At 49.0% G+C, this 25,520-nt stretch overlaps 2 protein-coding genes across 4 annotated transcripts in view; both read right to left on the bottom strand.

The window, feature by feature from the left end:
- The window catches only part of PTPRA (protein tyrosine phosphatase receptor type A), a 121,067-nt gene extending 116,997 nt beyond the window's left edge, over positions 1 to 4,070 (bottom strand). For 2 of the 3 annotated variants that reach the window (XM_033095161.1, XM_033095163.1), the window contains exon 1: positions 3,836 to 4,070. The gene's annotated coding sequence lies outside the window, so the exon portion shown is untranslated. The remainder of the gene's footprint in view (positions 1 to 3,835) is intronic. The other variant, XM_033095162.1, reaches the window with a different exon arrangement.
- A 5,737-nt stretch (positions 4,071 to 9,807) lies between these two features.
- The window catches only part of VPS16 (VPS16 core subunit of CORVET and HOPS complexes), a 19,630-nt gene continuing 3,917 nt past the window's right edge, over positions 9,808 to 25,520 (bottom strand). Inside the window, exons 2-24 of the mRNA XM_033094607.1 lie at positions 16,252 to 16,340; positions 15,880 to 15,977; positions 15,664 to 15,792; positions 15,431 to 15,575; positions 15,200 to 15,315; positions 14,978 to 15,100; positions 14,819 to 14,874; positions 14,379 to 14,468; positions 14,170 to 14,264; positions 13,942 to 14,018; positions 13,343 to 13,474; positions 13,120 to 13,247; positions 12,954 to 12,989; positions 12,653 to 12,761; positions 12,401 to 12,535; positions 12,197 to 12,305; positions 12,011 to 12,108; positions 11,819 to 11,926; positions 11,403 to 11,480; positions 11,136 to 11,305; positions 10,959 to 11,055; positions 10,220 to 10,323; positions 9,808 to 10,092 (exon numbers count right to left, since the gene is read on the bottom strand). Of these exons, the coding sequence (XP_032950498.1) occupies positions 9,948 to 10,092; positions 10,220 to 10,323; positions 10,959 to 11,055; positions 11,136 to 11,305; positions 11,403 to 11,480; positions 11,819 to 11,926; positions 12,011 to 12,108; positions 12,197 to 12,305; positions 12,401 to 12,535; positions 12,653 to 12,761; positions 12,954 to 12,989; positions 13,120 to 13,247; positions 13,343 to 13,474; positions 13,942 to 14,018; positions 14,170 to 14,264; positions 14,379 to 14,468; positions 14,819 to 14,874; positions 14,978 to 15,100; positions 15,200 to 15,315; positions 15,431 to 15,575; positions 15,664 to 15,792; positions 15,880 to 15,977; positions 16,252 to 16,340 (2,467 nt within the window). The 3' untranslated portion in view covers positions 9,808 to 9,947. The remainder of the gene's footprint in view (positions 10,093 to 10,219; positions 10,324 to 10,958; positions 11,056 to 11,135; positions 11,306 to 11,402; positions 11,481 to 11,818; positions 11,927 to 12,010; positions 12,109 to 12,196; positions 12,306 to 12,400; positions 12,536 to 12,652; positions 12,762 to 12,953; positions 12,990 to 13,119; positions 13,248 to 13,342; positions 13,475 to 13,941; positions 14,019 to 14,169; positions 14,265 to 14,378; positions 14,469 to 14,818; positions 14,875 to 14,977; positions 15,101 to 15,199; positions 15,316 to 15,430; positions 15,576 to 15,663; positions 15,793 to 15,879; positions 15,978 to 16,251; positions 16,341 to 25,520) is intronic.

Below are 25,520 nucleotides of genomic sequence, written 5' to 3'. Positions count from 1 at the left end.
AAAAATAAAGAGTGCACAAACTATGGCTATCAATGCATAGGATACTATTCTGTGATTTAAAATAATAAAGATACATAAATGAGTAAACAGTTGAAGCTATTCAAGAATACAAAAATCATTCTGCATGTAATGATTACAGCTACTAAAAAAAAATCTATGTCCATACACTGACACAAATGGGTAAGAACTTAGAGTAAATAATGCAACATTCAACGCATTCTCTTTTCTATAGATACTATATTAAAGCAAACTTTAATGTTAGGTTATTTGTGGGCTTACTGGTCAGTTTTATTAAGTTAGTGTTATATCATTGCTATTTTTGTTGTACTCAGACTAATAAAACATTTCTTCAGCTTTGGCATTTGGGAACATTTATTAGTTATTGAACTAGAATTAAAAAGATAAGATTCTATATTTGGCCAGCTTCCTGCTTATAAATCAAACTTCCCCTGCATCTTGAAGGTGAAAGTAGAGAAAAATACTGCAACAATGTTTACAAATAGACTCTGAGCTCTTCCAATGAAAAGTGTTGGACAAATACAAACACTATTAGACCTGCTTAAAAACCACCACCACCCACACTGTCTTGCACAAGTCACTTTATCTTTCTGAGCTTCAATGTTTCCCTCTGTAAACTGAAAGAAGTTAGAATCACATGGGAGGAAGAGGTTAAGGGAGGGAAAAGTAGGCATATGATGTCTGGAAAAGCATCCTAGCCGAGCCTGAGGCATACTCTGATGAAGATCCATTGAGTCCCATTCACATTTTGGGCGCGAGGATAGCTTAGTACAACCTCTTCAAAGGGGTGGTAATTTAGCTATATGTCTAAAAATTTAAAATGCACACATCATATCTTTGACCCAGTAATTCCACTTCTAGAAATACAGTTTCCATAATTTTACATATGAGCACATAAAGTATGTACAAGGACATTCACTGTAACATTGTAAAAGAAAAACTTGGAAACTTACATGCTGTTTAACCTGAAGACTAGTTACAAATTATCGTGTAGCCATATAATGAAATAAATAAAAGAATACCAATAAAAAGAATGAATGGCTCTACGAGTGTTTGTCCTAATGTGGAATGATTTCCTAAATTTGTAAAGTAAAAAGGAGCAAGGTGTGACTGGTGTGCATCATGGGGGAAGTATGGATAGGTAGACACGTGTTTATAAAGGAACAGTGTCTATGTAAGGCACAGAAACTGGAAATTTCAGCCATATCTGGGGAGGTCAGGGTAAGAGAGAGACTTGTTTTCCTCTATATGTCCTCTTGTACTGCTGGAATTTTTTCTTATATATTTATTATCTTTTCTTGAAACTGAGCAGCATTCTCTCTAGGCCTCCCTCTGGGTCTAAGAGGCTATGATTTTGCCTCTGTACGTCTCCCGAATTAAAGGGGCAACAGCATCTGGCACCACACTGCTCTGAATGACCTTTCCAAAGCCCAGTTAACCCAAGTCCCTGACCTCCTTTAAAATCCTCCAGTGGCTTTCTACTACCCAAACTCTAACACAGCACATACAGCCCATCAAGCTCTCCCTAATCTCATTTCCCACCCTTCTTCCATCTACCCAGTCCTACTATGTTTAACTTCTCCCTGCTCCCCAAGGACAGTGGGTTCCTTCCGCCTCCAATCCTACTTGTGCTGCTCCCTCCCTCTTTCCTGTATTACTATCTATCACACACAAACTCCTATGCACTCTTCATGACCCAAAGTCCCTCTCCCAAGAAAGCTTTCTCGGACCACCTAGGGAAGAAATGTTCTCTATACACCCGGCAGATGCTGTGGAACTAGACTGCCAAGATTCAAATCCTGACTATTCCCTCATCTGCCTATTGTATGGCCTCAGTTTCCACCCTTGTAGAGTAGGAAGAAGCCTGGACATAACTGTTGAAAGGATTAAATAATTCACGTAAAACATTTATTACACATCCTGTCACAAGGCAAATAAAATAGCTAGTATTACACTTTCATACTAACTGTGATGTATGTACAAGTAATTGTATCCACCTGTCCTGCATTAGACTGTAAGCTCCTTCAAGGTAAAGATTTAACTTCCTCACTTTTATTTTGTATCACAAGCGCTTCCCCTAGCAGTAGAAGGAGCATGGACGTACTTTATTCAGAGAGTTGGCTTTTTTTGGTTCTGAATTTCACCCATATGGTAAATAAGTAGCTAAAAGGTACCCAGTGAACAGCCACCTGGATCCCACGATGCCTGAGAAAACACATATCAGCCAGGTCACTCACTTCAAGTAGGCAGAGGTGAAAAGTCACCGTGGAACTTTTGGTCTTTTAGAGACAGTCAAGCAGATTGGAGGCCAGCGGGATAAAAGACCTGCCAGTTCCTGTCTGCTGACTACTTATTGGGGCTGGATGGAATGGAAATGGGGAATCAGAGTTACTAAAAGTCCTAGGCATGCACTCCAAGAAAGCCTTGAGAAAACAGGAAAGATTCTCCTGGGAAGTGGGAACCTGGAAGTAAACAGAGTCAAGACATAAGGGGGAAGAGATGGGATATGACCTACAAGACAATTGGGAGAAAGAATCCTCTTAGTATGGGAGATAAAAAGGTACAAAAACACAGCTCCCGATCTCAGGAAGCTTCCGTAGTGAGAAAGGCTTTGAAGGAAAAGGTGGAGCTGGGCAGGTAAAGGTGGGGAGGAAAGAGGATCACACAAGCAAAAGCATCCAAACATATGAAGAGGCAGACAAGCAGCTGGGAATGGCTAGGGAGGTGGATAAGGTGAAGGAGAATTGAAGGAGTCAGCTAAAAGCAAGAGAGTAAATTGAGGCAAGACTGTCAAAACCTTGTATGACTTGATAAGACATTTAGAGATTCATTCATCCCATGGGAAAAAGAGGGAGGGAGTTTTTAAGTAAACAAGTGACAGCATCAGATTTGTGTTTTTAAAGGAGTGGCCAGGCAGGAAGATGTTCGCCCATCTTCCATCGTCAATCCTCTCCCCGCCCACCATCTTCTGGTTCTAGGGCTGCCTTCACAGCAAGCAGGTGGCAAGTGAAGAGATCTTCCCGGAGATGGGACTCGTTCTAGAACAGGAATCCCTACCCTGGGCAAAGGCTCCTGAAGGCATTCACCCAGCCTAGGGAGGTGTGGAACATTCTTTTACTGTCTTACAAACATCATCACTCACTTTAAAAAAAAAAAAAAAAAAAAAAACACAAAAAACCCTCAACACTGGGCTCACCTCTGCTATTAATGTTTTTATCTTCAGGAGATACAACTGGGAACTAATTTTTCAAAACCCGATATTCTTTATTTACCAAAAGTAAAAAGGGAGGGGATCTGCATTCCCAACTGGCTCATTTCGAATTTGGGGCAGCTCTGAGCTCCTAGTTCCCTTCTTCAGCAGCCTCAACAGTTGGGAGTGGGCGGAAAAAAGAGCGGCCTGGGTAAAGGGCAAGGGGGGCTTCAAGGAAAAGAAAACTTGACCACTTCAACAGCAAATTTTCTCAGGCCAGGAGTTTTCTTTTCCTCTCTCTTTCCATTTAGTGGACCTGAGCAAATTCTGTTCTCACTGTTCCAAGTTTCTTCTTTCAGAATGAACTACGGCAGCGCCCTGGCCTGGCCTCAGGAGGACGCACGCAAAGTTCCTGGGCAGTCGACAGGGGTCGGCGCCCTGTCCCGCACGTTTCCGGGGACCCCCTTTCCGAACAGTGCAAGGATGTGGGAGCCGGGTAGAGACGCCCGAAGGATTCTACCCGGAAAAGAGGGATTGGGGCTCCCGCCAGGGACCCCTCTCACCCGCGCCTAGGAACCGCCCCCCCTTTCAAAGCCCCTCCGGGCGGCGGCGGCCGTGAACACTCACCGAGTCCGGCGCTGGGCGGGACCGCTGGGGACGAGGACGGCGGCTCCGCCTCGGTTCCGCGGCGGCGTCTCGGCCCGCCACACGCCCTCAGGGCCGCCGCCCGGCCCGCGGCTGGGAGCCCCGCGGCGGCGGCGGCGGCCTCGCCTCCATGGCGAGGAGAAGCGGCTGAGGGGCGACTGGGCAGGCGGCGGTGATGGCGGCAGCGGCCCGGGGTCCGAGCTGGCTCTTGCGCGCGCGTCTCTGTCAGCGCCGCACTCGCCGCAGCCTCGCTCCCGAGCCGGCCTGTGCTGTAAGGCGCCTCTTCATTGGCCGTTCAGAGACGGACGCTGATTGGCCTATACCGGAAGGGCGTCTCCCGGCCCTCTCGGGCTCCGCCCTTGCACGCCTCCAAGCGTTCGCTAGCTGGCCAGAGGCTCAGAACAGGGTTTGAGACCCTGTTCTGGGGAGATGCCCCACCCGCAGCAGCCGGGTCCTCGGGGAAGCGGGACCCCAGGAGCACCGGCCGCCCGCGCACGTACGGCTTCCGCCTCTCTACAGTCCCAGCCCCCTGGACTTGAGCCTTCTTCCCAGTTTACAGATGCGGAAACTGAGGCCAAATACCAGTTACATCAATGTCCACCGACCATGGCAGCCTGGAATCCAAAAGCCGTCTTTCCATTCCTCTCTTCAAACATGTTCCATTCGGATTTTTCTTTTCTTGCTAATTGCTGCAAGGTATTTAAAGGACGAGGGCTCTCACTGGGAAGAGAGAGGAACCTGCAAAGCCCTTAGAACCGGCCTGGCACCGTGGGTTTCGTCTTGCATCAAGTTAGCCCACTTCATCCACACCCGAGCCCCAGGGAAATCTCCCCCGCTTTCCAGATGCGCGAACCGGGGCCTGGCTCATAACAGAGCTGGGTAGAAAGAAACACAACACATGGGTGTCTGCGGTGGGGGTGTCGTTTTCTATAGGCCTGGCGGGGAAGAGGAGGTTCAAAGCTCAGAGAGGACCCAGAGATGCGTCCCACCACCACCGGGGCTGGAACGGGGTGGGGGAGCACAAACCTCCTCCCTAGAGCTCTCCGCCCCACGTGTGGCTCCCCAAAACCATCTGTCAATATGTCTGGCGGCAGCCGGTTCCCAGGCTACAGAACCTGGGCGTCCGCAGCTGAAGGCGGATTGCACAATTCTGGTGGGAGACGGGTGAGACCCTTTTCTAGTTGTGACCCCACGCGGTGTCCCTCGGACACACCAGGACCCACAGCAGTGTGCAAACGGAGCTTGCGGGGAACCCTTCATCAGAGTCCCGGAGTCTGCGCTTCCCGGAGTGGGTGGTGCAGAGCCTCTTATCCAGGCCCGCAGCCCTCTGAGCCCCCCTCTCCTACCTCCTACCAGGCACAGTTCCACGTTCAGCGCACGCCAGGGGAAGGGTCAGTAGCCAGCGGCAATTCCTCATGGCAGGATGAGTGCGGTGGGGACATTTCAGTGCAAGAGAAGGAGCACACATAAGCTGTCATTTACACGAGATTCATGCCACTACCACCTCCAGTCCCCACCACCGCCTGCAGTTGAGGCACCAGCTTAAAACTCTGTCCCCTGTATTTGTGGAATAAGTGAGTGTATGCTGTCCAGTTGTCAATAGCCTGCAAATTCAGGGTGCAGTGGGCCTCCTTCAAGCCATCCTCTCCCCAGCAGAGAAGTCTCTCCTTGAGTCAGAGATGGGTTTCTCACTCCTCAGCAGGGCTGGCCCACAGGTGTTGTGAAACCGCCAAACCCAAAGCGCCTCTGCCAGATAAACACTCCAGCTCAAAGACTCCCAGACCACAAACCCAGTCTCCTGTTAGATCCCAGGAGCAGCCAATGAGGGCAGGTTCTTCCATATGCCCACCATTCTCACTTCCCAAGAAGTCCAAACTCGGTATATCAGCACACCAATAGAAAAGTGAAAAGCCTGAATTCAAAGTGTGTAGAAACCCTGAGAAACAATGACTGTGAGTATGGGAGGTACCTGGGTAGCTAGGATAGCAGCAGCATCCTAGGACCAAATGCCACCAGCAGTTTACCTTACCTACACCTGACCTACCCTATTATGTCTTGATATGTTTCTTTTGGTTAATTTCTATTTTTACTTACACCCGTCATCCACCAGAACTGTGCAATCCGCCTTACAAAGGGTTTGACATGCTTATATTTTCTAACATACATTAACATAAATAGCTATAGAAAGTGTTCATCCTTGAGATCATCTGAAGGATCTCCAAACAATCTGACCACACTTGGGAAAATCCTGCCATTGGGTGTGGGTGTTAGAGAGCCTAGGTGTTCAAACCTCACCATTGGCTGGCTAGGCGACCAGAGCTGTACTGAGAAGTGCAGGCATGTACATCTTGGCAAGTAACCTTGTCTCAGAAAATGCAATTCCTTCTCTCCATGAGACAGCTGCACTGTGGTCAGAGTATTTGTGGTGTGTGTGCAGGGGTGACAGAATCTCAGACCAAGGAGAGGCAGGGCCTTGGGTGTCCCATCCTGGAGACCTGGGGAAGGAGAATTCAGCTTGGCAACCACATAGTCCGCTTCCTTTGGGAGAGGACAGAGTCCCATCATCAGCTGCTCACCTGTGGAGACCTGCCTGCCTCCTTGTCCTACCTGATGTCTGGGGTGTCTCTAGCTTCCCTGTCATCAGAGGACAAAAGGCTCTCTTTGAAGAGGAGAGAACTGAGAGAGGGAGGGGAGGAGGCAGGCTTCCTGTACCCAACCCACCCAATGGAAGGCTGAAGCCCCGCGCCCAGCCCTGGTTTAGTCCTAGTGCACAGGAGTATACACCTACAGGCAGCCACGCGTTAGCCACCCCACAGGTGCCCCAAATCACAGGGTTCATGAGAAAAGGACTGGACTAGAAGGAGAACTGGAGGATGGGGGTAAAGAACTCCTGTTTGTGTAGATAAGTCACTTCCCCTCTCAGGGTCTCCTTTCCCCATGTAGTAAACGAAATAATGAGTCATTTACTCAGCAAATACTTATTGAGTGCAGACCATGTGCTGGACACAGCAGGGAATAAGACAGAAAAGGTCTCTGCTCTCAGGAATTTATATTCTAGATTGGGGCAATAGACAATAAACAAGTGAACAAGAAAACTTCCTAAATGCTGTAACGAAATAAAAGTAAGGCAATAAGATAGAAAGTTGAAATAAATGACAGCCGAGTGCCTTTCCAAGTCACTGTTCTACTCCCAAGGGTCATTTGCCAATGCTTTGTACCTAAAAGAGACTGCAGCCCCTTTACCCTGAGAAGGTGACTTGTAGGAGCCTTTGCCCTGACTCACTCCAGGGCTGCCATTAATATCCTAAACTAGAAGCGATGTTTCTAAAGTCTCCACCCCAGCTCCAAAATCCTGGCCCCAGGCTCAATCCTAGCCCCAACCGATGGCCAGGACTTGGCCCCACCTATCACTATAGGCCCAGGGCTGCTGTGCAGACCCTCAGGGCAGAAGGCATTTTACACTAATTTTAATTGATCTGTTGAGGATTAAAAAAATAATCCCAGTTGTTTTTTAAAATATCACTATTTATAGGTGTACGCGTTTGTCAAAAACTCAGCAAATGTACACTTAAGATCTGAGCATTACATATAGATTTTGTCTGAAAAGAAAAAATTGCAAATGATAAACTCTAGTTAATGAAATGCATTCTGAAATATTTAGAGGTAATTGTACTAATGACTGCAACTTACTTTGAAATGCATTAAAAATAAGATAGATTAGTAAAACAGACAGAAGCATGATAAAGTAAATATATTTAAATGTTAATGGTAGAATCCAGGTGGTGGGTATACAGGTGTTCACTATAAAATTCTTTCACCTTAGCTGTATCTTTGAAATTTTTCATGATAAAATGTTGGGGGGAAAATCAGTGTTTAACTTTACAAAAAGTACACAAAGCTGCCTTTAATTTTCAAATAACTCTACCCATGAACAATTCCAGTGCTTCTCCATCCACATGCATACCTACTTTTTATGAAGTTGTAATCAACGATGTTTATATAAACATAATCATTGTCACATATTTCTAAACCTTCATGTGTACAGTGTTTAATGTCTGTATATCACATGAGTAAATATGCTGTGTATGACTTTGGGGATGCAGGCTTTTTACAGTGTACTCGTGCATTCTAAAAGCACTGCCCAGGGCCCCCCTTCCAGAGAGGGACTGGGTTGTATGGTACCAACACTTTTTCACTGAGAACTAGGAAAGCTGGAGAAAAACATTTTTAAAAGGCACAGAAGAGCTACTAGGGCAGTGGGGCCACGACCGGGGAGGAAAAACACCCAGAATGATGACGAGCCCAGTATTGGGGATCTCCTTGCCTTTTCCCAGAGGTGTCTGCTGATTCTGAAACCTGATAGGCTGTGCCAGACTGCGATTCCAAAAATTGGCCACATTTCCAGTTCTGCACATTGTTCCAGAGCCTTGCTACACCCCTATCACGAGGTGGAGTCGATTTCCCCTTGAAATTGGGTGGGGTAGGCCTATGTGACCGCCTTGCCAAACAGAATATGGCAGGTGTGACCCTGTGTGACTCCCAAAGCTAGGTTAGGGAAGGCAGTAGAGCTCTGTGTCTCCCTTGGGATGCTGCCCTTGGGACCTGGCAGTCGTGTTGGGAGGTACCGCCGGTTGTAGGTGTTCTGGCTGACATCCCAGCTAAGGTTCCAGTCAACAACCAGCTTCCATTGCAGACTGTGAGTTACCAAGCCTTCAGAGGATTTCAGCCTCCAGCTGTCAAGTTACCTTCCACCTTTGAGTCTTCCAGCTGTTACCCCAGATGTTGTGGAGCAAACCATTCCTGTTTCCTCCTGTCCAAATTCTTGACCCACGTAGTAGTAAGCATAATAAATGGTTGTTTTACAATTTGATTTATATCCGTTTGGAGGATTTTCACTAACTTTACATTTATAAAATCAGGTGGGGGAAGAAAAAGTAAAAAAACACCTTGTCAGGCCATCTCTTACTTTTTCAATACGGTCAGCCCTAGGGGCATGAGAGGGGAAGCTGGAAGCTCTGGTGAAGCCTGCACTCCCTCTGGCTTTGTTTTTCTCCTTTGTCTTCCTTCTAGACTAAGGGGGTAACAAGAGGGAAAGGTAATGCCCTCCGTGTGGGGTGGGGCTGGTGGGACAGGGAGCCAAGGAGCTTGGGAGAGCAAACTGAAGGCTAGAGATGTGGTGACCAAGGACCAAGGGTTCCTACTGACGGGATGAAGCCTCCACCGGGGTGGAGCCAGGGGTCTCCAGTTTGCTGTTCTTCCTCGGCAGAATTGCCCAAAGAATTCCGTCTTTTTCTTCAGCCCAGAGACCACTCGGGAATCGCTCACCACGGTTCAGTGGGCAGGTCTCCAAAGGCTCCTCCTCCAAACCCTACCACATGCCCTCATTAGTCCTTCAGCTCTCACTGTGGTACAAAGTAGGGGACTTGCTCAGGTGCCCCTGCTCACAGGGGGCCCCATTTATGTTCCACCTCTAAATCATCCCTCCTCTGTCACCACAACATCCAAGGAGAAGCTAGCTCTAAGATCCCCAAATGCCCAACGTGGTTTCAAATCCATTTTGCCACACATTCACCGTTACCAAACTTTCTCAGTCCTCAATTTCCAATTCTCTAAAATGGCGTGATCTTACGTATCTCACAGGGCTAGCGTGTGGAATAAATGAAAAATAATGGTAAAATGTTTCGCATTGTGCTTGTGTGTGTGTGTATAATGCTTTTCAGTATGGTTCTTGAGCTGTTGCTTAAGTTTTATGCCGTCTCTCCCCATAATCTTTCTAGGGGCTGACAGCTTGAGAGGGCTTTTCTTGGTAACTGTGCAGAGGGGCAGATCTCTTGTAAATATAGCTGGAGAAGCGCATTCTCCAGACCCCACAAAAACACACGGAGTTTTGCTGAGCGGTTTGGATGGTTCCGCTTCCAGCTAGCTTTCGCTTAGGCAGGACTGCATAAGACAAGCACCCTAAAACGTTCCAACTTTATTTACAACCAGACCCCTGGGCTCCCAACCCCAGTGCCTTAGCTCTGGGGGAGGAGCTGGATAAACAGTGACACTTCTGCCAAGCCCAGGACTCAAGGAGATGTGTAGGGTGGGCCTCTCACTTCTTCTGGGCTTGTGCCCTGGCCCGCTGAATCTTGTCAGCTGTGGCCCCGTCTGTGGCTCCAGTGCAGTGGGACAATACGAGGCTCAGCTCTGCCTCATTCCGGCGCTCGATCGCCACATCTGCAGCCTGAGCCACATCCCTGTGGTTTGAGCAGGGAGGGAGAAGTGTTGGGCTGACCAAGGGCGCAAACCATGTCCCTCATCAGTCCACTGGCTCAACACCACCCCCCCGCCCCCCAGCACCCACAGGGCTCTCAGCTGACGCACCCAACAAGAAGCAAGGCCTTGACCTTCTGCTCTGGACCCACACGGGAGGCGTACTTCTTGGCCTCATATTTGTTGTGTTGCTTCATGCAGATCTCCACAAAAGGCTTAGAGAAGGAGGGGATGGAGGAAGAAGATAAGGCAGAAACTTCCTGTCTCCTCTTATAAGCAAAAGCCCACTAGATACTTTGTACCTGTATATTTTATATCCCCTTCAGCGTGTATAATTCTGCCCGACACACACCAACAAGAGGTATGATCTCAACATTCTCAGGGCAGAAACAATCTAAACCAAAGATCTGTTAGAGCCTTGAGACCAACTATTTCTATGCGTTCACTCCACCCTCTGCTGCCACCCTTTCACAACAGGTGTTTCCTGCCCTCAGGGCCTGCATTTTCTCTCATGACTGCCCCACCTACCCACCACACCTCTAAACCACCTGCCACAGAAAACAAACCCCCTCAATATCCCACTGCCTTGCAGATATGCTTTCCCTGTCTCCCTCCACCTCCCACTCAAACAGGACTTTTCCTCAGGCACATGGGGTCCCTCTGTAGCCCTCCTGGGGGAAAGCAGGCCTACTCAGGCCCATTGTGTATCTGACCCACGAGGTGCACACACAGGAAGCACCCACTGTTTTGAACAGATGTATGAATAGGTCATCGGCCTATCTCTGGGCCTGGTCCTCTCCCCAGGATTACCCTCCCTGGTGGTGGGGTGGAGGGAGGGCCCTTGCCTCACCAGGTAACCGATAGGTGACTTCTTGCTCTTAGAAAACTTCTCTAGCTCCTCCCAGTCTTCTAGATCTGCTAGGGCGGTCAGTTTCAGCCACCAGAGCCTGTGGGGAAGCTGGGTTTAGAAGTACTGTAGGAAGGGCAGGAATCCTAGGACCTAAATGCAGCCCAGGTCCTCACCTACCTCTTGTCCGGGATGCGGAAGTCACGCGCCAGCTGCTCTGCGCGCTTGTTGTGGCCGCCAAGGATGAGGGTGGTGACCGTGTCATGTAGAGACAGATCTAGGAACTGACCCCCCAACTCATCTTCTAGGCGGCGCTGCAGACGTAGGAGCCGCATTTGATCCTCTGTGGCCTGGGGACAGGGATAAGGCAGGATGAGGATGAGAGGGGTAAGGGGAGAAGACTGGGAGGGGAAATAAGGATGTTCTTAGAAAAAGAGTCGGCCAAACCTTGGCTGCAAACTCATTCTTGGCCTTGTAGAAGGCGTCCACTGCTGTCTGCAGAGCTGTGACTCGCCCCTCAATACGCTACAAGGGCAAGAAGGGAAGCCTGAGCCCGCAGCTCAAAGGACCTCAGCCCTCCCCACCAAGGCTACAGCTTTCTCCTCCATCCTTGTGCCAAGAATCACCAGGGCCAGCCTTACCCACTGGGTGCACCACTGTGGTGTCCCTAGGGGGAAGGCTAGCTCCTCTGGGGCCAACCCTCATCCTGGCCTCATGTCTTCTCAGATTCCCCCTCAACAGTGAGGACCAGTTGGGGTGTGCTCCAAATATGAGGCCTAGATTTCGGGAGAAGGAACCAGACCAACAGCCTGGCCCATGGGCCCCACCCGCTCTGGGGCCCACCCGCTCTGTGGGCCTCAGACCTCCTGTGCAGCGTAGCTGGCTCGGATGTGGAAGCTGCCCAGCTCCTGGTGGTTGTCGTCCTGATTGTAAAGGTCCTTCAGCGTCTCTAGCTCCTGATGCTTACAAAACTGGGGCCAGGGCAGGCAGTCAGTCAGCAAGGCCAACTCAGGGGCTCAGGAGGCTCCGGCCCCACCCCTGCCAACCACACACACCTGCCTGTACAAACTCAAGGCCATGGGCTGGTTCCGAAGGGTCATGAAAAAATCTCCTCGGTTCAGCTCGTTCTTCAAGTGCAGCAACACCGTGAACACTACGGACAATAAAGTGGGGTTGGCCTGTAGCCTGGTCCCCTGCTCAGCCTGGGGCCCCAGCCTCGGCCTCCCCCAAATCCTGCTCACCCAGGTCAGTGTCCCCGCTCTCAATGGCCTTGCTCAGTGCCAGTTTGCTCCTTTTCATCTTTAGGAGAAGGGGTACCTGCTCCCCAGAACGTGGTTCGTACTCCAGTAGCTGTGGGGTGGGGAGGAAGGCACAGAGAGAAGGAGCTGGCCTGGGGACCTTGAATACCCACGTCAGAGCATCTGGGGAGGGCTGGGCACCCACACCTTGATGGCCAGCTCTGTGCGGCCACAGCCATAGGCCCGAGCAGCAATGTCGGAGTAAGAGACACCAGGCGTGTCCCCCAGCTTCTGGTTAATGGCCCGAGCAACATCCTCATCGGACACGTCCTTCTGTTGCACCTGCAGAGGGAAGGGGTGTCACACATGGGGGGATCTCACCCCCCTACCCTTGATCAGGACCTGGCCCGCCAGCCCTCCATTTCCTACACTTCACCAGGGCCTGGCCTACATCCTCACCTTGTAGCAGGCCCAGTGGGCCAGGATCCTGCTGACACCCTGCACTTCAGGAAGGCGCAGGTACTCACATATCTGGATGGCCAGGGGGTAAAGCCTCCTCAACACAAGCCTGGCAAGCAAGGGGGATAAAGGGTATGGGGTGAGTTGGGGTAGAGAGAGAGGGCAGAGCAGCCCCAACCTGAACTCAGGGCTCCCAGGTCCCAAAGAAATAGGTCAGGAGCAGTGACCACGAGAGCCCACCAGGAGCTATAATGCTCGCCCATCTAGAGCCCTCCTCCTGGCTCCCTTGGGCTTGCTGTACCTGTCCAGCAGCACCTGGATGGTGAGCTGCTTGTATCTGCATTTAACTCAGTTAAGGATCCAGCTGGGGAATAAGTCCTATTTGCCAAAGACCTTCCGGCGGCATCTCCAGCCCCTTCCCCTGCCACCCCTGACTGGCAACACCCTTCCGAAATGCTTGAGGATACTGGCTATAGGTGAGAGGGATCCCGATGTGATAGTCCCGAACGGCATTAAGCACACGCAGATCTTGACACATGCGCACGAAGCTGTCAGGTGGAAATCTATCCAGGAAACACTTTCCAAAGGAGGCCGCCTGAGAAGAACCAGAGGGCAATAGAGGAGAGCTTCTCCCCTGCCAGCCCACCCCTGCCCAGCACCCCTCCGCTCAGCCCTGCCTCCCAGGCCAACCCTGAGCAGACTCTTCTGCATGTCTGGCTGGTGCTCGTGTCCTGCGGCCTCAATGCACTGCTGTACAGCCTGGGTCAGCTGCCCCAGCTCCTGGATCTCCCGCAGGTACTCATCCGCTTTCTGGCTCTCTTTCTGGAGGGAAAGAGGGGACAGGGTGCCAGGGACATGGCATCATGATGGAGAACACCCCCACATTAACCCCCTCGGGCTGTGGTTCAAATGAGCTGGTTGGGAAGGGCTGCAGAGGCTGGAGTCCAAACCCCCTCAGCTCAGTCCACCTGAGGTGCTCACATACCCCCCCCATACCAGCCCACAGTTGCCTAGGAGAGGCCCTGGGGCCTCTTGATAGTAGCCCTGACTTGTGCCTGGGCTGGGGACTCCCTGCCCCTCGTCATCACCAGGGAGGACCCCATGCCATTTTAGTCCACCTGAGCTTGCCCACCCCAGCCCAGCCAAGTGTCTTACCTAGACCCCTCTCTTTACAGGTGGCATCTGGCTGTGCCCACCCATGCCCACGCAGGGACGGAGGGGGTGGGTCAATCAGGGGAAGGGGAAGGAGGAGAGCATCCTGGGGCCCGGCGAGAAGCCCAGGGCTTTACCTCATACTCCTTCTGGGCCTCCAACAGCAGCGCTCCAGGTGCCATCGAGGCAATTTTGAAGATCTCCTCACTGGCCACTGGGGAAGGGAGATGGTGAGTGGGGGCGGAGGGCAGGGAACCCTCAGCTCTGCCTCAATGCCCTGATCCTGCTCTGGGGCGCTGGCCCACTGGCTGCAGTGCCTAGGAGCACCTGCCCTGGGTCACGTGGTGCCTTTGTGAGGGCCTCACCTGGAACCTCATGCAGGAACTCGTGTGTGCTGCGGGAGAAGATGCGGACGCCGTCCAGCTCAGGTACCAGGTAGGAGTCCTCATCCAGCACAAATCTGAGCTTGGTCAAGGCTCCCAAGAGCACCCAGCGATGGGGTCACCCACATTGGCACTGTGGTGATGCCCTCCCCCCTTCCCACCCACCCCTCCAGCCAGCCCTCCAAGGATACTGGATGCTCTCGGGTGCATCGCCCACCACCATTAGCCGCCTCTCCCACGCCACCACAACAGCTTTCTCCTTGCTGCGAGGACGGCTGCACCTGTGGGCAGCACCACACATACATGTCTGGGACACACACGGAATGCTGGGCCTGTGCCAGGTCTCCCATGTCACTGCTTACATCACTGCCTTGGGACAGCCTTACACATGCTTCCTGCCCCTTATCCCATTCCTCTGACTGACTTGTCTGCTTCCCTCTTACCCTGTGCTGTCAGTTCCTGGGGGCATCTGGGGCCCACAGTGGGGCAGGGGTTTCCCTCAAGTGTGCACTGACAGAGAAGATAAGATGCAAGCTCCACTTGGCGTGGCCAGGAGACAGGATGAATCAAGGTATCCCAGGAAACAAGGGTATGTCCACCCCCACCCCCAGCATGACACCCCCAATCTCACCAGACCATCTGCTTCGGGGGGGCCCGGATATTGCAATTGAACTCGCACAACTTCTCCTGGAAGGGTGCAGGGCACGTCAGGGCCCTGTCCTAACAGTCAGGGTGAAAAGCCCCTCCCCTACCCCCAACAGATCTTCCCTGTGTTGTCCCAGGATCATACCTTGAGTGAAGCTGTCCCCATCCAGATATAGCCTGTGTCTGTGAAGAGCGCCAGGTGTCGGTAGGTGAAGGAGACGGCCATCTGCAGGAAACTGCTCACTCCTGGGGCCAGGCCAGGGGGCGTCTGGGGCAGGGCCAGGGAAGCCATCAGAGATACTGACTTCTCAGAGCCTCCACACTACCTCACCCAGCCCCTCCATTTCACTCCCACTCAGGCCCTTACCACTGCAGAGCAGGCTGCATGGTCCAGGAGGTAAAGATCGGGCCCTACAGCCAGAAGAATGTGTGCCACTCGATCCTGGCACAGTGTGGTCCAGCATGAGGGTGCAGTCTGCAAACCTGTGGCCAGGGAAGAGGACGATGACCGGAGCCCACAGCCTCCGCCTCTATTGACCCCACAGTCTGGAAGCACCTCTGTGGGCACTGAACGGCTGTCTCAGGGGTACCAGCTCACCTGGCACTTCTGGCATTCGGCGAAGTTTGAGGTCGCCCACGTTGGCACTGAGGGTGAAGCGGTGGGCCCCTGTGAGGATGGCCACTCCGGAACCAAACTCAGTATGGAAGATCCGGGCATCTAGAACCCTGTTCTGGAGTACCTCCTGGGGAGAGGGGCGAGTGAAAAGGGGCCCTGAAGAAGCCACAGTGTCACAGACTCCGTCCTTTCCCCCAGCCTCCTGTGGCCCCTACATTGCCCATGCTGAAGTGTCTCCGGAAGTCACCGTGAAGCCCGTAAACCAGCACTACACCGTCCTCCTGCACACAGAGCAGCTCCTCTTCAGCTGACCAGCCCAGGGACACGACGGGGCCACTCTTCCACTGTAGAGGAGAGGAAGTTCCCGAGGCTGTCTTGGGAGGCAGAAGCCCTGCCCAGCCCCCAGCCCCAGGCTGGGCCAGGGTGCTCACCAGCAGGCTGGCCAGAGGCATGCCAGAAGCAGAGTAGATCTCAAGCACCGGCCGGACGCTGGCAGCCTTCTCCTTCCGCCAGGGGTTCCTCAGCAGCGCTGCAGTTTGAGAAGAAACCTGTCTTAGCTCACCATACGTATACGTACCTCAGGTGAAGCGGGCCTCAGGAAGTAGCTCCTCAGGCCCACTCCACATGAAGCAGGCCTCATGAGAACCAGAATTAAAAGCATCTCAACAGGGGCGGACGGGGTGGGGGGGGTGGAGGGTGGCATACGCCAGCAAGAACGACCCGACAGCAAGACCCCCCAGGAATCAAGGACCTTGAGTTCGTTCTATGGTCCCAGAGCACGCGGTGGCAGAGGACTGACATACCGATGGGGCCCCCATAGGGCGCAGCAGCCACCAGGCAGTCCCTGAGCTCCTCCTTCAGGCTCCAGTCCATGCTGTACAGCTCGTATTTCCTGTGCACACAGAGGCGAACAGAAATTAGCCTCCTCGGGACCCTGCATTGGATGGAGTGAGCCCCAGAGGAACCCCTAATGCCTCTATTTCTCCTCCACAGGAAATCTGAGGAGGCCTCCCAGGGCCGGTTAGGGGGATGATGGCTAGAAACAACCACATACACACTTAGGGACAACAGGCAAGGGCGTGGAGTTTGCTGGCAGGGAAGGATGTGGTTCTTGGGGCAAGTGTGCAAGGATAGCAGGAGCCTCTGGGGCAGGCAGGCTGTGTGGCCAATATCCAGGACACAAAATGAGGTAGGACTAGGTGGGGTGGCGGGCTTGGGCCTACATTAGCAGGAAATAAAACCCTGCGAGAGGGTCTCTCAGGGTAGGTAGCCTTTCTTCTACTTCTGGTTCTTAGCACTGAACCAGGTTGTGGCCTTTATACCCAGGGGTCCAGCTCATCACCAGTTAATAAAAAACTCATTCTCCGAGGTACTGAGTTAGTAGTGCCTGAAAGAAATCCAAGAGGAGCTCTTCAGTGAGTCCGGAGTTGGGCAGAGAATCCTGGGTTAGAGATGGCAATCTGAATGCTTGGCTTACGGGAGGTAACTAAAATCACACGCTGGCACGAGATGACTGCAATCTGAGATGTGCACGGAGAGCGTGTGTGCTGCATGAGAAGACAGAGTAGGAGGCTTGAGGCGTGCCATCATTTGATGGTTGGAGATGGGAAGGAGGAGACAGAGAAGGAGTGGGCACTATTCCAGGATGCCACAAAAAAATAGTGTTTAAGAAGGAGGGTGTTTCGGCTGGCATTGTTTCAGGAGCCTTCCCATTAAAGATCAGGAAGATGCCTACCACTGCCTTCTATTTCACATTCTTGGGGTTCTAGCCAAAATAATTTCAGAAAAAAATAAAGAGAGTTTCCTATCTTGGAAAAGGAGTAAGATTGCTACTATTTACAAATAATGTAACTGTCTACTTAGAAAACCTAAAGCAGTCTATGAACATCGAATGAAAGAGCTCAGTTGGGTGAGCAACAATCAGTATATTTTCTATACCAACTGAATTTCTATACCATAGCAAGAACCAATTAGAAACAACTCTAGAAAGATCCTAATCATGATAGCCAGAAAACTGTAAGATTCCCAGAAATAAACTTAATACAAATGTCTACAAAATCAAATCAAAGTTTACTCAAGGATGTAGAAGACATGGACAGATATTCCAAAATGATCTATAAATGCACAAGAATTCCAGTAAAAGTTACCCCCAGTTCTTTGGGGGAGGGAAGCACAAATTGATTCTACAGTTATCTGGTGTAAAAATAATAGATCATTTGAAAGAGAAAATACTGGAAGATATTTAAGAACCTTTGAAAATATGAGAACATATGTATATCAGGTATGAGATACTATATAAAATTAAAGTTAATTCAAACTGTTGTTTTGGCATAGGGATAAGCAAATAGATCAATGGAAGAGAACAGAATCTAGAAAAAGACCTGGGAATTGAGCACGTGATAAAGATGGCGTTTTCAGATTGGTGCAAATCGATACTTGAAATGAGACAATGGGCCATATGGGAAGAATCACAATAAACACTATTTCATTACTTAATCTCTACAATAAAATATTTTCCAAATGGAATTCAAAATTTAAATGTTAAAAAAAATAAAGCCACATCAGAGAAAATCTTGGGTATTTTAACAATCTCAAAGTAGAAACAATTTCTAAGCATGATATAAAACCCAGAAGTCACATAGTAAAAGACCAACAAATGGATCTAAACAAAAAATAAGAACTTCTGTATACTTCCACATAAAAAGGGGTAAACACAACACATATTTATATTTGCTTCCATTTGAAAAAAAGAAACTGGTCAGATTTATAAGAATCTAATAACAGTGGTGACTGGTAGTTACTGGTAGGTAAGGAGTGGAAATCAGTTGAATAGGGACACGGGTGGGAATGAGACTGAGTTTTTAAACCACATTAATGGTTATTTATTAAAATAATTAACATTAAAAAAACTTTCATGCATTAAAAAACCCACCAAAAAATAAACTAGAAAGACAAACTATGAAAAGGGAAAAAATGTTTGTGACATATATGAAAAAAAGATACTTTTCTTAAAAATACAAAAGGCTCTAATTAATTTTAAAAAAAGAAAAGAAAACTAAAAGAAAGATGGTCAAGGGCTATATCATACTACTTTATGTGAAAATATTTAAAAACTAAACATAAAAAACTTAGAAAAAATATAACCTAATATTTTTACAATGTGAACTACAGTAAAGTCTTCCAGAGCAAGACACATAACTCAGAAATTATCAAGGAAAACACTGGTAGATTTTATTGCATAAAAATTTTAAATCTGTACATTAAAAATACATAAAAGCCAAGTAACCACTGTGAGAAACTTTATAACATTTGTAACAAAGAGTTAACATGGAAAACATGAAAAGAGCTCCTTTACAAATCAATAGAAACAACACAATAGACAAATAGTCAAAGGATATGATGAGACATACCTACCTAATAACTAGATCAATATGAATTTAACAATTATTTTTCCATTTTGACCATCTGAATGGCAAAAATTAAGAGGTTAATAACATCCAATATTGTTGAAGATGTAGAAAAGTGAACAGTTTTGTACATATTAGTGGGACTATAAATTGTTCAGCCCTTATGGAAGAAAATGAAGTGCTATCTACCCAACTTTTAAACGCATGTAGCCTCTGATTTAGCATTTCCTTCCAAGAGTCTAACTTATAAAACTACTTGCACAAGTACACATAGGTATGAATTAACGGCAGCACTGTTTAAAATAGTTTTAAAAAATCCTGGAGAAACCTTCTTAAATGTCCATCAAAACAGGACTGGTTAAATAAACTATGGTGTGCCCATCTGGGCAATATTATACGTCCACTAATAAGGTGTATATTGACATGAAATGAGCTCTTAAGAAATACTGTTAAGTAAAAAAATGTAAGCTGCAGCTCAGTATGAACCGTATAAACCCATTTATGTAATAAAAAAACTTGAGCACATATTTTTTAACAAGCATATTTACATATAATCACATGACTGTGTGTAATACAGAAAAAAACACTCAGAGGCCTCCACACTAAATGAGTGGTTACCTTAGGGGAGGGTGCTGAGTGGTGGAAGGGGGAGGGGGACTGCCAATTTGTAGGCTATATACTCTTTTGCATTATTTGAATTTTTTATAAACCCATATGTATTTCTTTTGACATTTTGTTACTAAAATCATGGATTAAAATCTGATGGGAAAACAGATTCACACAGACCTAGCATTCCAGTTATCAATTCATAGCCCCTCAGCTCCAAATTCACGCTTCAACATGTTTGTGTTCAAGGCAGCATTTCGTTCAACATTTCTCCATCACAATACGTGTGATGTGAAGCTTTCTCAGTAGGGGGAGCTGGAAGGACGCTGCATGAGGAAGGTGCTCTTCAGCTTCTTCCAGCAGGGCACAGCCAGCCAGCAACCAGGGTGTGAGGACATCTGCGGGGGATCTGCCCCAGCCGTGCAGTAACCCCAAAGGCTCGCCGGGACTGGTGATCAGCTTCCCAGGGCTCCCTGGACAGACGTGGCATTTCTGGCCTCTTACCTACGCCAGGCTGCACTTCCTCTACATTCCAAGATGCATGGCCACTGGCTGCCCTGCCTGCCCACTTGTGTTTCCACTGACGCCTCTGCACACCCATACTCCCAGCCACTGGTTGTGGCTCACATTACAGACACCCTGTGCTCCACGCTGCCTGCCTGCCTCCCTGCCTGCCTGCCCTAGCTCCCCCACTCCCCTTGCACTCCCACACCCTTGGCAGCCAGTTGTAATAGCTCACCTGTGACCCCCCATTCCCCGAATCCCAGAGGGTTGCTTCTTGCTTGCCCGGCAGATGTTGACCAACTCTGGTCCAGGCAAACCAGTGAGCTTCTCTGCCATCTAGTGGGCTGCAACTCTATTTTCTCCAAGGAGGTCTGAACCTCAGTCTGTCCTTTCCCTGGGTACTCTCCCTCAGCTCTAGGCTACATACGAAATGTTCTTATATCTTATAGTTACTATTTTATCACAGTTTAATAATTCTTTGTATTTATTAAACTTTGCCACTTTATGTCTTCTAACTGGACCCAGACTGATACAGACTTGGCACAAAGAGTGGTACCATGAGATGGACCCCTAAAGATGGGATTTGAGGATTCGTTGGTCATGTGCTCGAGTGCAGTGCTGAGCTCCCTGCTAAGGGGAAACGGATATTAGTCACCCATCGCACGCAGTGGCATCACAATTAATCAAGCCTGCAGTTTTCTGTAGTGAAATGCCAAGTCCGACGTGCTTTGGGAGTGACTTCTGTGCTTGGCTGTATGGCAGTAGTGAGGATTGTAAGAGCTGCGGTGAGGAAGGATGACTCTGAGTGCATCTGCACATTTACAAAGAGAAAAGGAGCTAGACGTTAACCTTTCTCAGTAGAAGGCACAGGAGGGACGCCACAGGAGGAATGGGCTCTCAGGCTGCTTCCAGCAGCGCCAAGCTCGGTCAGCATGTGGGTATGAGGACACCTGGTGGTGTGCTGCCCTGAACACGCCCCAGAACACAATCCGCCGGTGACCTCACAGCCGGGGCTCTGACTGGTGTCTCTTCCTGTGGCTCTCTCCACACAGATGCTGCATGCTCCAGGTCTCCAGCTCCCACGGAAGCCCACGAACCTGGCCACCAGCTATGGCTCACCTGTGCCCCATCCCTGCCCAGTGACTGCAGACAGTTCTGGCCCAGGCAAATCAGCAAACGTCTCCACCACCCAGTGGACTGCAACTGCATCTGTTCCATGGAGGTCAGAAGCCTAGCTTGGGGAGGACACCCTGCTTCTAAGTTTGTCTCTCCTTTTCCTGAGCCCTAGGGGAGGAGTTTTGTTTTATCTTATCGTTACACCGTTATCATAGTTTAAGAGTTTATATGGAACTTCCCTGCTTAATCACTATATGGTTTCTGTCTCCGGATTAGACTTATATTGATATAACCAGTGTAGTACCCCACAGAGCATTTGCTTGTCACAAAAGGGGAAAACAGGACTTTATAATGGAGGATGTGGCCACCAGCATCAGAACCCACTTGTTAATGTCAACCTCCCTCGTAGCAGAAAACCTGATATAATGTTGACTCCAGATGTCATGTAGAATGAACACCTGGCATCATCTACAAAGCATTTCTGCCCCAAAAGTTCAACCTGAATCTAATCAAGCCTTTAGATCTAAGGCAGTTGCAGGAAATACAGGTTGTGATAAAGTTCAAAGACACCACAAGGAAGCAATGGGACAAATCCAGAAAGTGACTGGGTCTCTTAAACAAGTCAATGTCATGTGAACAAAAGGTTGGGGTGGGAGTGGGGGTAATAATACTCAAGTTTACAAGAGAGTTAATTAAGAGATTTAAACAAACGAGTCATTCTTGTTTGGGTCTTGATTTGAACAAAACAGGTACAAAAAGACACTCTGAAGACAACTGGAGACATCTGAATATGGGCTGGTTTGAGATGATACTAAAGGTTAATTTTGTTAGGTGTGACATAGCATTGTAGTTTATTGGAAACTGTCATTTTTAAAAGTAATGTACATTGAAGTTATGTCTGTAATTTACTTAAAAGTATTTGATTGAAAAGCTCTGTCTGGGATTTGTTTTGAAACAGTCCCAGAAAAGTGTGTGTGTAATGGTGGGGGAGGGACAGGTGAAAAGAGCGAACTGTGGCAGCTGGATGATGAGGACCTGGTCGTCCCCTAAATTATGCCACTATATGTGTATTTGAACTTTTTCTTAATAAAATATTTTTTTAAACCTCCACAATAGTTGAAGCAAATACTGAAGCACTATAACAATTTTTAAGCCTAAATGCTGGCTGTGGGTGTTCATTCTATTTTGTTGTACATTTGGAATTTTTCAGAGTAAAAGGTTAAATACGATTTCCAAGAAAGAAGGGGGAGATCCTGATCCAGGGAGCCAAGCTCAGATGAGGCCTGAGCTGCAGCCACTGCAGTAACGCGACGCGATGTCACTGAGAACAGGATGGTCGGACTAGAGTCAGTGGTCACTGGGAAGAGAGAAAATGGAAGCAAGAATGGATGGCAGTTTTCAGACCTTAGGGTGGGCAAGAGAAAGAGGGGGCAAGGAGGAAGGATCTATTTATTTTTTGAATAGGGAAGTTTATTTTTTGTTAGGCTGGGTAGATTTGAAATCTGGTAAGGAGCACTTGGTGGTAGGGATGGTGGAAAACAGTGTAGAGCAGTGGTCTTCAAATTTTCCTGCAGCAAAGAAACCACCTGGGTGCTTGTTAATGTACAGATTGAAGTCTCAGGACCCACGAGAGATAAGGGAGCAGATCTGGCCTAGGAAGCTGCATGTAGCCAGCATCTCAGGTGATCTTCATGCAGGGGGGCCTGGACAACAGCTGGAAAAAACACAAGCTGGGGGAGGGTGCAGGTGGATGGCAAATCGTTTCTGAGAAGGCAGGGAGACAGCAGCTCACCTCCTCAGTCGGTGGGAAAGCCAGCAGGCAGGTTTGGTTGGGGGAAGCCTAGGCCCTTCTATGAAACGACTTCTAGTTCTCTGGGAAGCACGAGGTGAAGTCAGCTGTTGGGAGGAGGGGCCTAGACTTCAATTTTCAGTATTTCCAAACTATTTTAATTGTTTACAATTAAATGTTTCTTTGTGTAATCTTTTAAAAGGAAAGAAGAGCCCCTGCGGTGAGTAGTGTAGGCTGACCCCACAAACAGGATTGTGAGGGCCCAGTTGAGGCTGGCGGCCATGGTTTGTAGTAGAGCCAACCTGCCTGTGTGTAACCCTCATGGCAGCGCTCAGCAGCCTGTGTACAGGCATAGAGATGGTGAGTGGCTGATGTGCTGGGAGGTGGTTCTGTGCCAGGCAGGTGCAACCAAAGGGCAAAGGAACAAGGTTGTCAGGGAAAAGGCAAGAAAGAAACTGAAATGCCTGACCATGGCTGTACAAGCTAGACAGGGAGGGATACATTATAGGAGTTCTGCATGTGGACACAAAGAGAACACAGGGCTCCAGGGATGAGGATCCCCATGAGGTTGAAGAACAAGTGTATTAGAAGGTATCAGAGTGTCCATGAGGACAGGAACTTGTGGTCAGAGAAGGGGCTGTCTGAATTTCAAGTCTGAGCAGTTCTGGATGAGCGTGGGGCAGAGAGTGGGTGGCTGAGGTGCACAAAATCACTTGAGCAGAGCTCACGGAACCACGAAGCCAGGTGGTCACTTAAGTTATCCTGGAAGAGGTAAGAGCTGGGATGCTCAGGAGGCTGTGGGCCAAAGCCTGCAATCAAACAATCAGTGAGGGATGCGTTCCAGGAGGTTGGCAGTGACACTGACGGGTGGGAAGGAGGCAGAGCCCCGGAAGCAGGTAGAGGGTAAGGGTCAGCGAGTGAACAGCAACAAAGCACGGACCATCTCTCCCCGCCCTTGAGGTAAAGGCTTCTCAGGGACTCAAGCTGTGCCTCGAGGGTGGCATGGGCAAAGCGAAGGGCAGCAAAGAGGGCAGCCTCTCAGAAAAGCCCAGGGGATGTGGACTTTGTGAGGACAGGCCACACCTTCAATGAGGGAGACCAGTTACATCTTTCTCCTCTACTCGTAGGTCCCGGAAGGGAGAATCTCCTCAGTGGCAGTAAATGGACCCTGGATTCCAATGCCAGGAAGTCACTAAACCTAGCAGCTCTGGTAGCCTCAATTCCACCCGCCTCCGGGAAACAGTGAAGACATCCCCGCGGCAGTGCAGCTGAACTGTTGGAAAAGCATGGTCCGTTGCAGTGTGAGAAGAGCCCTTGTGAAAGTAGATGCTCTCCAGCCTCTCTGGGCTGGATTATCGGACCACTGGAGAGGAAGAAGCACATCACGTCTAGCCTTGGGAAATATTCTATTAATTCCCAAATCCTCAGGCCTTAAAGAGAATCCGCCATCATCCCTGAAATCCCTTGACTCCAGCTTGCCTCAGAAATAAATACTACTAAACAACGCTTCTGTGCTGTTGCTAGAAATGCAAAAATGTGCAGCTGCCAGGGAAAACAGTATGATGGTTCCTCAAAATATTAAATATGGGGCGGCCCAGTGGCTCAGGCGGTTGGAGCGCCATGCTCCTAACACTGAAGGCCACCGGTTCGATTCCCACATGGGCCAGTGAGCTGCGCCCTCTACAGCTAAGACTGTGAACAACAGCTCTCCCTGGAGCTGGGCTGCCCTGAACACCGTATTTGGGTGTGAGCTGCCATGAGCAGCTGAGAGCGACCAACCACCAACTGGGAACCACCAGGAACCACCAACAACCGCCTGCCTCAGCGCGGGGGAGCGCAAAGCTCGTAATACCAGCATGGGCCTGGGAGTTGCACCCTACAACCACACTGGGAAACAACGGCTTAAAAACCGGCAGGGGTGGGGGCAAAAAAAAAATTAAATATGGAATTACCATACGATCCAACAATTCCATTTCTGGTTATATATGCAACAGAATGAAAGCAGGGTCTTGAAGAGCTATTTGTATACCACTGTTCATAGCAGCATTATAGCAGCATTATTCATACAGCCATGAGGTGAAAGTAACCCAAGTGTCCATTAATGGATGAATAGATAAGCAAAATGTGGTATATACATAATACAATGGGACGTTTTTCAACCTTAACAAGCAAGGTAATTCTGATACATTCTACAACATGGATGAATCTTGAGGACAGTATGCTAAATAAGCTGGTCACAAAATAGCAAATACTGTATTATTCCACTTATATGAACTATCTGAGTAGTCAAATTCATAGAAACAGAAAATAGGATGGTGGTTACCAGAGCTGCGGAAAGGGGAGAATGAGGAATTATTAATGGGTACAGAGTTTCAGTTTTGCAAGATGAAAATGGGGATTGCCTGCACAACAATGTGAAAATACCTAATACCACTGGATTGTACTTTAGAATAAATACGATAGTAAATTTTATATCACAATTTTTCCAAACTTCATGTTTATATGTGTAAAACATACCCCCAACAAACAAACCCTAAAAACTCATTAAAATAGTCTACTTCTAAGAAGTTTCAGAAGTATGTATCTTCAGTCTCCCTTCTTTTACCATAAAGGATGTTTCTAAGTACCTGAAACAATGTGTTTAAAACCA

Source organism: Rhinolophus ferrumequinum, chromosome 23 (assembly GCF_004115265.2).
Source record: "Rhinolophus ferrumequinum isolate MPI-CBG mRhiFer1 chromosome 23, mRhiFer1_v1.p, whole genome shotgun sequence".
Lineage (NCBI taxonomy): Eukaryota > Metazoa > Chordata > Mammalia > Chiroptera > Rhinolophidae > Rhinolophus > Rhinolophus ferrumequinum.
This window is presented reverse-complemented; position numbering and strand designations above follow the sequence as displayed.